We start from the raw sequence: 10,701 nt of genomic DNA, 5'->3' as shown, positions 1-10,701 counted from the left end.
TGTGTAATGTTGTCATTGTCTGCAGTATCCATAATCGTTGCACAGTGCCTGTACTCTTTGTAGTAGTAGCTCACCTAATAGTTGTCAAATTGAAATTCCAGACCTCGGGGAAGAATTTCCGCACAGTTGTAATCACTCCGCCGTCGCTTACACCCCCGCCCCCGCCTTTTGACGCAGACATGGCAAAATCTAAAGGATGAGGATATAGAAATGTGAGATTTGAAAACTGTCTGAAAATCCTCCACTTTCCTCTCTTAGGGAGCCATTTTCAAGTACAGTAGCTCTTCCCCTGATAAGTGAGTATGTGGCAGTAGCTCCCATGCTTGTTGTATAATTCCTCCCATGAAAAAAACACCACCACATCTTGCCACCACACCAAAGACCTTTCCACCTACTGCACAGTTAAGATTGAGCCCATCAGACATTGCATCTCTTCATGTCAGGCTCCACATGCACCACCTATCTCCCTTCGCACACCTACTGTACATCCACCCTCAGCTCATTTTGCCCTAGGACTGAGGATGACGTTTCTATGCTCATCATCTCACCCTACAACTCACCCCCTTGATGCTATTTCCTTACATTTCCTCAGTTCACTCTCTAGCGCACTAAGCACTACCCTATGTCACCTTTTTAAACTCTCTCTCATCTCTGGCACATTCCCATCTTCCTTGAAACATGGAATCATCATAACAATTCTAAATAAACCCTCCCTTGACCAAACCTCTCTTTCCAACTACCGCTCTATTTCTCTTCTCCAGTTTACCTTCAAGCGACTTGAGCAGCTTTTATACAATCGCCTGACTCACTATCTTTCCTCCTTTGCCGATGATTACATCTCCTCCACTGACCTCTACCCCTCTCTTCTCCCAGTGTCACCAACTGTCTCTCTGCAATCTCCTCATGGGTGTCCCACCATTACCTGAAGCTTAACATTTTCAACGACTTGATTCCACACAGCAGGGGAGCGGAGGATATGTACCACGGAGAAGAAAAAAGAGAACAGCATAGGGCAGTGTCACTGAAACACTGGGTATATCAGATGTATCCCCAAATGTTATTCTCACAAACCAGCAGTCATTAAAGCATGTCCAAATCTGTGGCAGGTGTAGGTGAACGTGTAAATGCTCACTCCGGTAACCCCAGAGATACATCTGATATACCCAGTGTTCCAGCGATACTGCCCTATGCTGTTCTCTTTTTCCTTCTCCGTGGTACATATGCCCCGCTCCCCTGTTGTGTGGAATCAAGTCGCTGTTAAGTTCAGGGTCTGAGTGGAGGAGTATGTTTTACTATGTTATTGAGCACTGCATCACTTATCACTTGAACGTTTATATAACTACTGATTTATATCACATTGTTTGGTTCTGCACTACTCTGTCATTATTAGACATTGTATATTACTTTGTGCACTAGAGTATTTTATTTTAATACTCTTATTATATCCATATTGTATTTTCACTTGCGTTGAGCGCCACCATTTATATTCTTTTCCTTAACATTTTCAAACCAGAACTAATACTCGTTCCTCCTTCCATTGCCACCCCTACACCCAAACTCTCCCTCACGGTAAATAATAACACATATCAACACCCCAAACCCGATAACTATGGGTCATCTTGAACTCTGCTGCCCTCTCCTTCATTCCTCATATTCCCTCTCTCACTAAGTGCTGCTATCTCCACCTCTAAAATATCACTAGGATACGCCCTTTTCTCACTCATGATGCAACTAAAATCCTAATTCACTCACGCTTGTCCCGTCCTGACTACTGAAACCTTGTCCTAGCTGGAATTCCCCGTGTCTGCCTATCCCAACGCCAATCCATCCAAAATGCTGCTGCCAGAACCATCTACCTAACTCATCGCTCCACTTCTGCTGCAGCACTTGCCAAATCGATAAACTGGCTTCCCATATCTAGAATCACATTTGAAACCGTAGTCCTGACCTACAAAGCTCTCAATGCTGCCCCCTTACATCTCAGCCCTCTTAACAGAATATATATCCCTATACACCCCCTACGATTTGCCCATGACATCCGCCTTTTCTCCTGTCTTATTACCTCCTCTCACTACCGCCTACAAGACTTCTCCCGTGCTGCCCCCTTTCTCTAGAACTCCCTACCATGCACCCGACTCTCCCCCAGTATTCAGAAATTTCAAAACTCTGTGAACCTCACCTTTTAGAGGAAACCTATCTTGAGTACTTCTAACATCCCCCCTCCCGCCCCCTCCATCCAACCCTATTGGGGCCAACCTTATGGCTGGACCAAACTCCACATTAACACCCTCTAACCTCACACCCGAACCTTAATGGGATCAGCTATGTGGCCGATCTATATTCCACCCTGAGACATATTCCGTCCCATATATAAGCAGCCGCTTTACCTTTTGTTCAAACATTGCCCCTTACTCGTCTAGATTGTAATATTATATAATAATAATAATCTATACTCTGCTATATTACATTGTAACTACAGCACCAAACCCGTTCCTCCCACTATACTCACACCACCCTCTCCTCCCACTATACTGTACTCACACCACCCCCTCCTCCCACTATACCCACACCACCCTCTCCTCCCACTATACTCACACCACCCTCTCCTCCCACTATACTCACACCACCCTCTCCTCCCAGTATACCCACACCAGCCTCTCCTCCCACTATACTCACACCACCCTCTCCTCACTATATTACTCACAACACCCTCTCCTCCCACTATACTCACCCCACCCTCTCCTCCCACTATACTCACACCACCCTCTCCTCCCACTATATCCACACCAGCCTCTCCTCCCACTATACCCACACCAGCCTCTCCTCCCACTATACCCACACCAGCCTCTCCTCCCACTATACCCACACCAGCCTCTCCTCCCACTATACTCACACCACCCCCTCCTCCCACTATACTCACACCACCCTCTCCTCCCACTATACCCACACCAGCCTCTCCTCCCACTATACCCACAGCACCCTCTCCTCCCACTATACCCATGCCAGCCTCTCCTCCCACTATACCCACACCACCCTCTCCTCCCACTACACTCACCCCACCCTCTCCTCCCACTATACCCACACCAGCCTCTCCTCCCACTATACCCACACCAGCCTCTCCTCCCACTATACTCACACCAGCCTCTCCTCCCACTATACTCACACCAGCTCCTCCTCCCACTATACCCACACCACACTCTCCTCCCACTATACCCACACGAGCCTATCCTCCCACTATACCCACACCACCCTCTCCTCCCACTATACCCACACCACCCTCTCCTCCCAATATACCCACACCACCCTCTCCTCCCACCATACCCGCACCACCTTCTCCTCCCACTATACCCACACCAGCCTCTCCTCCCACTATACCCACACCCCCCTCTCCTCCCACTATACCCACACCACCCTCTCCTCCCATTATACCCACACCAGCCTCTCCTCCCAAAGTATATATTTTGAGCTTCCACTCACCTCCTTTTTTCCGTTTAAAATTGTAAGTTAAGATCATGATTAAAACAATACTCGGATACCTAACCACTCAACCTCAAATTTCCACAATGTGCAACAGTAAATAACAACAGGGTGCATATAGGAAAAACATATATATAATATATATACATACATATATACATACATATATATATATATATATTATTGCTTGTGTATATATATATATATATATATATATATATATATATATATATATATATATATATATATATATATATATATATATATACACACAAGCAATAATGATCCCTAGCAGGGGTCACAAAAGTTCCTAATTAATTGCGCTCTTAGAATATAAAAAAAGTAGACTAATGTCTGTCTAGCGATACCGATATACTCTTTGTGGCCATCACTAAGGATTGTAGTCCAGTAAAATGTTACTGGGAAGACGATGAACAAGACGAAGCGCTGTTCCATAGCGCGAAACGCGTTGAGGGGGAGGCTGAGGTGTAACCTGGGTGTCTTGTGTGTCACATCGGAATAAAGTTTTTTCAATTACAAACCGGAAGTTCACTTGGATTTGTGTCGCAGTAGCGCTGAACTCCCTCTTCCACTACAGTTACTGGGAAGACCCCTGAAAAGTGGTACCTAAGGGCACTAGGTAGAAAAATAATAAAGTCAACTGTGTATCTGTGCTGCATCGTCTATACGGTTAAGCCAAGAATGAAGTCTGCTGCTCTAGAGACGTTCGTGGAAAAATACAGATGTGAGTAGCAGATCACTCCTTAATGTGATCTCACCGTTCTAAATGGTAATTTGGAAGGGGTTTCGAGAGGGTGTCCATGTGATGTCTATCTCTGTGCAGCTTTTCTTAATGGAAGTCTAAGAGGCTACAAGGGTCCTCATCATATTGGACACAATAGCTACCATTTTGTGTGGAAATGTCGAGAGAACTTTGAATAATGAACAAAAGACTGAGATACAAGCTGTTCAGTGGTGGAGCTTCCAGCCACGTCACCTCTACTTAGTACTTATAGACCACTTCTCAGGGGTCTCCCCCGTAACATTTTACTGGGCTACAATCATTAGTGATGACCACAAAGGGTTTATTGGTATCACTAGACAGACATTAGTCTACTCTCTTTACCTTGTACAAGTGCAATTAATTAGGGATTCTTACAACCCCTGCTGGGGATCATTGTTGCTAAGATCATGGACAGTTTTGTGTACCTCTGCCAATTTTTGTGAATCATATTATGGTATTTTTACATCAGTGCATTTAACTAAAATAGTTCTTTAAAGTTTTAATTTTAAAAAAGCCAACTCCCCCAGTCCTATTCTCCTCTCCCTTCCCTCACCCCCCTTCTCACCCACTTCTTTGTTTTGGAACAGCTCCCCAGATATTTACAAGTGAAGTTACCGGAATTACTTCTTGATTTGAAATAGGGTTTTAATAGATGTCCAATGGGAAGCTACAACCGATGAAGTTGTCGCTTCCTATTGACACGAGAGTTGGCTGCCATATTGTTCGATTGAAACCTCGTAACTTTACCGGTAAGTGTCTCAGGAATTGGTGGGACCATCCAGTTCCCATTCTGTAAAAACAAAAAATGGTGGTGGGGGAAACCAGTAGGGGGAATTACTGCTTTAAAAGACACGAGAGTACTGGATGCTAGAGAACCCAATCCTTTTACACACATGCACGTTTCTATCATTCGCTTGCTCTCCCATTATGCTTTCTCATCCTATTGCTGTCTCCCTGGGACAGGTCTTTGAAAACGCACTGACATTCAAATATATACACAGAGCAGAGCTGCCCCAAGTGTGTTACCTGCCATGGCAACATTTTTTTCCATAAACATTGGACGCATATTTGATTCAAATCCTCTGCCACACACCTCCGGCTTCCGTAATGTGGCATTAGTACCAAAAACCAGGCCGGCCGACTGAAAGAGACGGGAGAGGGAGAAGGGTATATACAGAGAGCAAGGACTCATAGCAGGACATATCAAAGGGACAGAGATGTTATTAAGCACTGAAATGACAGACTGTGTTCACACAAATGATTTTGTTTTAAGCAGCCCAGGGGTGTGCAGATTATATTTTACAACACACACACACAGAGACACTTTCTAGCTGCTTCTGGCTTGCTTTACCTGGTCTCGTTTTGCTCTAGACATGTATACATTTATCTGTTTAACAATTTCTTCACCTCATTGTAACACGTCAAACAGTGGTTCAGCTGCAGATAAGAATTCTGGGTGACTGCAGATAAATGAATACACAGCAGGTGCATTACATAAATGGAAAAGACGCTAATTGTGTGGAACATCTATTCTAAGGGTGAGTCCCCAGTCAGCACTGTGGCACGCGCGCCCGGCGGGAGGGCGGTGCGTAGACAGCGCTACACCGCGATCTGAGGGAAAATTTGCAATGGTGGGGGGCGTGGTGGTGGGTTTGAGGGGGCGTGACCATGACGTCCCGCGACTGGTTCGCCCTCATTGGCTGAACCGCCGGCGGGGGCGTGGCCACGCCTCCGTCGCAAACTTTGAGTTAAAATTTCCCTGCCTGCCTGAAAACCTGTCACGTACCGCAGGGGAAAGGTGCGCAACAGGGTACTAACTAGGACCGGCCTGACTGAGGGAGCCGAGGTTGTAGCACAGGGCACGCCGAGGCGTGCGCTGTAGCAGTCACTGGGACCGCAGCCTAAGAGCCAAACTGAAGAATGTTGTGTATTATGGGTTTGAGTTTCCCTCACAACACTAAGCTAAACAAATACTTTGTTTTCCCCAATTTGTGTTTAGACATCAGTATCCAAAATGAACCCCCTATCCCAAATATGATATTTCTTGAATACTGGCTCCCTTATTGCTATCACTTACTAACTGTGCTCCTGCTCAAAATAAGGGGGAGAAAACAAAAAAAAAACACACTCACATCAAAAGATTTCCATTAGGGATATTAAAAAGAAGGGGATACAGAATGTACTCAGTTCCATCCCATATATATGCACTGGATTGTGAACAAGCTGCCATCTAAAAATACAGACTCAAACACACTCACCTTTTCTGCACATCAGATAATTAATAATGTTGGTTTCAGGTGAGTCAGATAAAATCAAAATGATTGCATTCCCAGATAATTCTTCTATAGACTCTGCACAGATCGGTGCTAGATACCTACCCTGAACACATCATTTGTATCTCCTTCTCCATAGTAGCTCACAGGTTGATAATATAAGCCGTTGTAAAAGATTTGTTCATTGGGGTCAATGCATGGGGGTGCGGGCAACTCCACATTAAACCCTGCCACGTAATATCCATTTAGGGAGAGGTATCGCAGGGAATTATACACCTATAACAGAAAAAGGCCAGTATCACATTAATGTGTCAACACCCCAGAGACGTTGCTCAATGAGAGAGATATCTCTGTCTCGGTTTCCATTAAGATCTTTTTCTCTCTTTTTTTGTGTCAATTCACTCCTAATCTTCCCCAACCTCCAAGATCAAGAGACACCTTAGTCCCTGTTTCCACTCACTCATCTGATATAGCTTTGTCAAAATGTTCACTAGTATTAGGGTGACCAGATGTCCCAGTTTAGACGGGACAGTCCCGGTTTTTGAATGCATGTCCCATCTGCCCGACATTCTTTAAAATGTCCTGTTTTTTTGTGGCTGTCCCGGTTCTGACTATCAGAGAGGGGGGAGCAGCATTGAGCAGAGAATACAGAGAGGAGAGAACAGAGCGGAGGCCGGGTCTGACAGCAGAGGGTGGGGGCGGGGTTGGTGACAGTGGAGCCTCAGCAGTGAGAGCCGGAAGTGAGGTGTCTGCTGCCAGGGCTCAAGATGGCTTCCCCCCCACCCCAACCAAGCTCCATAGTGAAAGGTAGGGCACCCCCCCCCCTCTACAGCTGCTCCTCCGAGCTGGTGTCAGTGTCTCAGTGCAGGCTCAGTGTCTCAGTCTCCGTGCACGGTCAGTGCCTCAGTGCAGGGTCAGTGTCTCAGTGCAGGGTCATGTTCAGTGTCTCAGTGCAGGGTCAGTGTGTCATTGCAAGGTCAGTGTGTCAATGTCTCCGTACAGGGTCAGTGTCATTGTCTCAGTGCAGGGTCAGTGTGTCATTGCAGGGTCAGTGTGTCAGTGAAGGGTCAGTGTGTCAGTGTCTCAGTACAGGGTCAGTGTCAGTGTCTCAGTGCAGGGTCAGTGTGTCAGTGTCTCAGTTCAGGGTCAGTGTCTCAGTGCAGGGTCAGTGTCTCAGTGCAGGGTCAGTGTCTCAGTGTGGGGTCAGTGTGTCAGTGTCAGTGTCTCAGTGCAGGGTCAGTGTGTCAGTGTCTCAGTGCAGGGTCAGTGTCTCAGTGCAGGGTCAGTGTGTCAGTGTCTCAGTGCAGTGTCAGTGTCTCAGTGCAGGGTCAGTGTCTCAGTGCAGGGTCAGTGTCTCAGTGCAGGGTCAGTGTCTCAGTGCAGGGTCAGTGTCTCAGTGTATCAGTGCAGGGTCAGGTTCAGTGTCTCAGTGCAGGGTCAGTGTCTCAGTGCAGGGTCAGGTTCTGTGTCTCAGTGCAGGTTCAGTGTCTCAGTGCAGGTTCAGTGTCTCAGTGCAGGTTCAGTGTCTCAGTGCAGGGTCAGTGTCTCAGTGCAGGGTCAGTGTCTCAGTGCAGGGTCAGTGTCTCAGTGCATGGTCAGGTTCAGTGTCTCAGTGTCAGTGTCTCAGTGCAGGGTCAGTGTGTCAGTGTCAGTGTCTCAGTGCAGGGTCAGTGTCTCAGTGCAGGGTCAGTCTCTCAGTCTCCGTGCACAGTCAGTGTCTCAGTGCAGGTTCAGTGTGTGGTCAGTGTCTGTGCAGGTCAGTTACTGTGTGAGTGTCTGCACAGGTCAGTGGCTGTGTGTCTGCAGGTCAGAGAGAGAATGGGGGTAGAGAGAATGGAGGAGGGTGGAGAGGGAATGGATGGGGTGGGGGAGAGAAGGGGGGGAGAGAGAATAGAGGAGGGGACTGAGAGAGAAAAAATGGAGCAGAGGAAGAGAGAGAATGGGGGAGGGACGGTAGTGAATGAGGGCATGGGGAGAGAATGGGGGAGGGAAGGGAGAGATTGGGTGGGAAGGGGTAGGAAAAGGAAAGAATGGGGGGTAGGAAGGGAGAGTGAGAATGGGGGAGGGAAGAGAGAGAATGGGGGACGGAAGGGAGAGAGATTGGGGGGAGGAAGGGAGTGAAACTGGGGGGGGTAGGTTAAGGAGAGAGAATGGGGGGAGGAAGGGAGTGAAACTTGGGGGGGGAAAGGGAGAGAAAATGGGGGGAAGGGTGAGAGAAAATGGGGGAAGGATAGAGGGAATGGGGGAGAAGGTAGAGAGAATGTGAAGAGGTAGAATGAATAATACAGCATCAATGGTGACACTATTAGATAAATATCATTATCATATTCATTTTTTAGTAATGTCATTTGTTGTATTAATAATTTTTTTTATGTGTCCCGGTTTTTCATTTTCAAAATCGGTTCACCCTAACTAGTGTGTCTGTACCCGCTGCCGCTTACCGACTCAGCTGTGAGCTGCTGGTTCTGATTGAGGAGCAGGAGGCTGGAATCAATAACCCTGAGTCCACACAGAGATCTGGAAGCTGCCGTTAGCTGCAGGTCAACATTGGATCCCGGAGCTCCTTGGTCCGCAGAGAAGTTCAGGGAAACCTTAAGAAACCGGACAACAAATTCAGCCACTAATAGCATCCCACTGAGTGAGGCCTCACTAATAGCATCCCACTGAGTGAGGCCTCACTAATAGCATCCCACTGAGTGAGGCCTCACTAATAGCATCCCACTGAGTGAGGCCTCACTAATAGCATCCCACTGAGTGAGGCCTCACTAATAGTATCCCACTGAGTGAGGCCTCACTAATAGTATCCCACTGAGTGAGGCCTCACTAATAGCATCCCACTGAGTGAGGCCTCACTAATAGCATCCCACTGAGTGAGGCCTCACTAATAGTATCCCACTGAGTGAGGCCTCACTAATAGTATCCCACTGAGTGAGGCCTCACTAATAGCATCCCACTGAGTGAGGCCTCACTAATAGTATCCCACTGAGTGAGGCCTCACTAATAGCATCCCACTGAGTGAGGCCTCACTAATAGCATCCCACTGAGTGAGGCCTCACTAATAGCATCCCACTGAGTGAGGCCTCACTAATAGCATCCCACTGAGTGAGGCCTCACTAATAGTATCCCACTGAGTGAGGCCTCACTAATAGCATCCCACTGAGTGAGGCCTCACTAATAGCATCCCACTGAGTGAGGCCTCACAATGACAGGCACAGAAGAGACAGACAAGCCGTCCTTCACATACAGTAGCTGGGTGACAGACATTTATACTAGGGACCTATAATCCTTCATGTTTATCCTTCCTAACAAAGGGGGGTACACAGATAAAAATAAATACATATATAAATATTAAATAATATCATACCAAATCTCAGAGACTATAATAGCAGCACTGGACACGCATTTTCAGCAAAGCAATGTATTTATACAATAACAGGTAATGCAATGTTTTACCCCCAGTGCTGATATTATAGTCTCTGATGAGGATATTTGGTATAATATTATTATTACACGCCTGAGGGTTGCTTATAACATTTTGGGAAATGTGAGTACCCATTTCCTTTGTTCACATTATTCATTACTAGTTCCTACGACGCGTGACGCGCGGCACACCGAGGGAGTGGGGCTAGCAAGCCGGGACATGTCCCGGCTTGCGGTATTAGCCCTACTCAAATTAAACGTGTCGCCAGTGTATGTACTGCACCATTTTTTTGGTTTTAAATGTGAGCCTGTGCTCCCCTCACTGAAGATCTTATTGTGATTGAACAATAATCAGAACGGTTCTTTGAACAGGGTTTTTTGAGCTGCCCTTAGAATCTATTATATATATATATATATATATATATATATATATATATATATATATATATATATATATATATATATATATATAAAACAAAACAATCTTAGTAATTCCCCACATAAAGAATGTGCAACTGATGTGAAACAAACAACAATGGGCAAATGTGTGTATATATATATATATATATATATATACATATTTGCCCATTGTTGTTTGGTTCACATCAGTTGCACATTCTTTATGTGGGGAATTACTAAGATTGTTTTGAGGTGTCCGCATCTTATTTACTTAAACTGATTTCCAGTGAATATTTATTGTATTGTTATTGTTTGCATTGTTTCACCATATTCTCAGGACGCCTTTTT

General features: G+C 46.0%; 1 protein-coding gene across 1 annotated transcript in view; it reads right to left on the bottom strand.

Annotated features, from left to right (window-relative positions):
• Positions 1 to 10,701, bottom strand: part of LOC142502064 (ovostatin-like) — a 68,378-nt gene that overhangs the window by 26,246 nt on the left and 31,431 nt on the right. Inside the window, exons 15-18 of the mRNA XM_075612871.1 lie at positions 8,976 to 9,125; positions 6,640 to 6,810; positions 5,288 to 5,402; positions 75 to 189 (exon numbers count right to left, since the gene is read on the bottom strand). Coding sequence (XP_075468986.1) covers positions 75 to 189; positions 5,288 to 5,402; positions 6,640 to 6,810; positions 8,976 to 9,125 — 551 coding nt within the window. The remainder of the gene's footprint in view (positions 1 to 74; positions 190 to 5,287; positions 5,403 to 6,639; positions 6,811 to 8,975; positions 9,126 to 10,701) is intronic.

Source organism: Ascaphus truei, chromosome 8 (assembly GCF_040206685.1).
Source record: "Ascaphus truei isolate aAscTru1 chromosome 8, aAscTru1.hap1, whole genome shotgun sequence".
Lineage (NCBI taxonomy): Eukaryota > Metazoa > Chordata > Amphibia > Anura > Ascaphidae > Ascaphus > Ascaphus truei.
The sequence above is the reverse complement of the archived record's forward strand: the minus strand, read 5'-3'. Positions and strand labels throughout refer to the sequence as shown.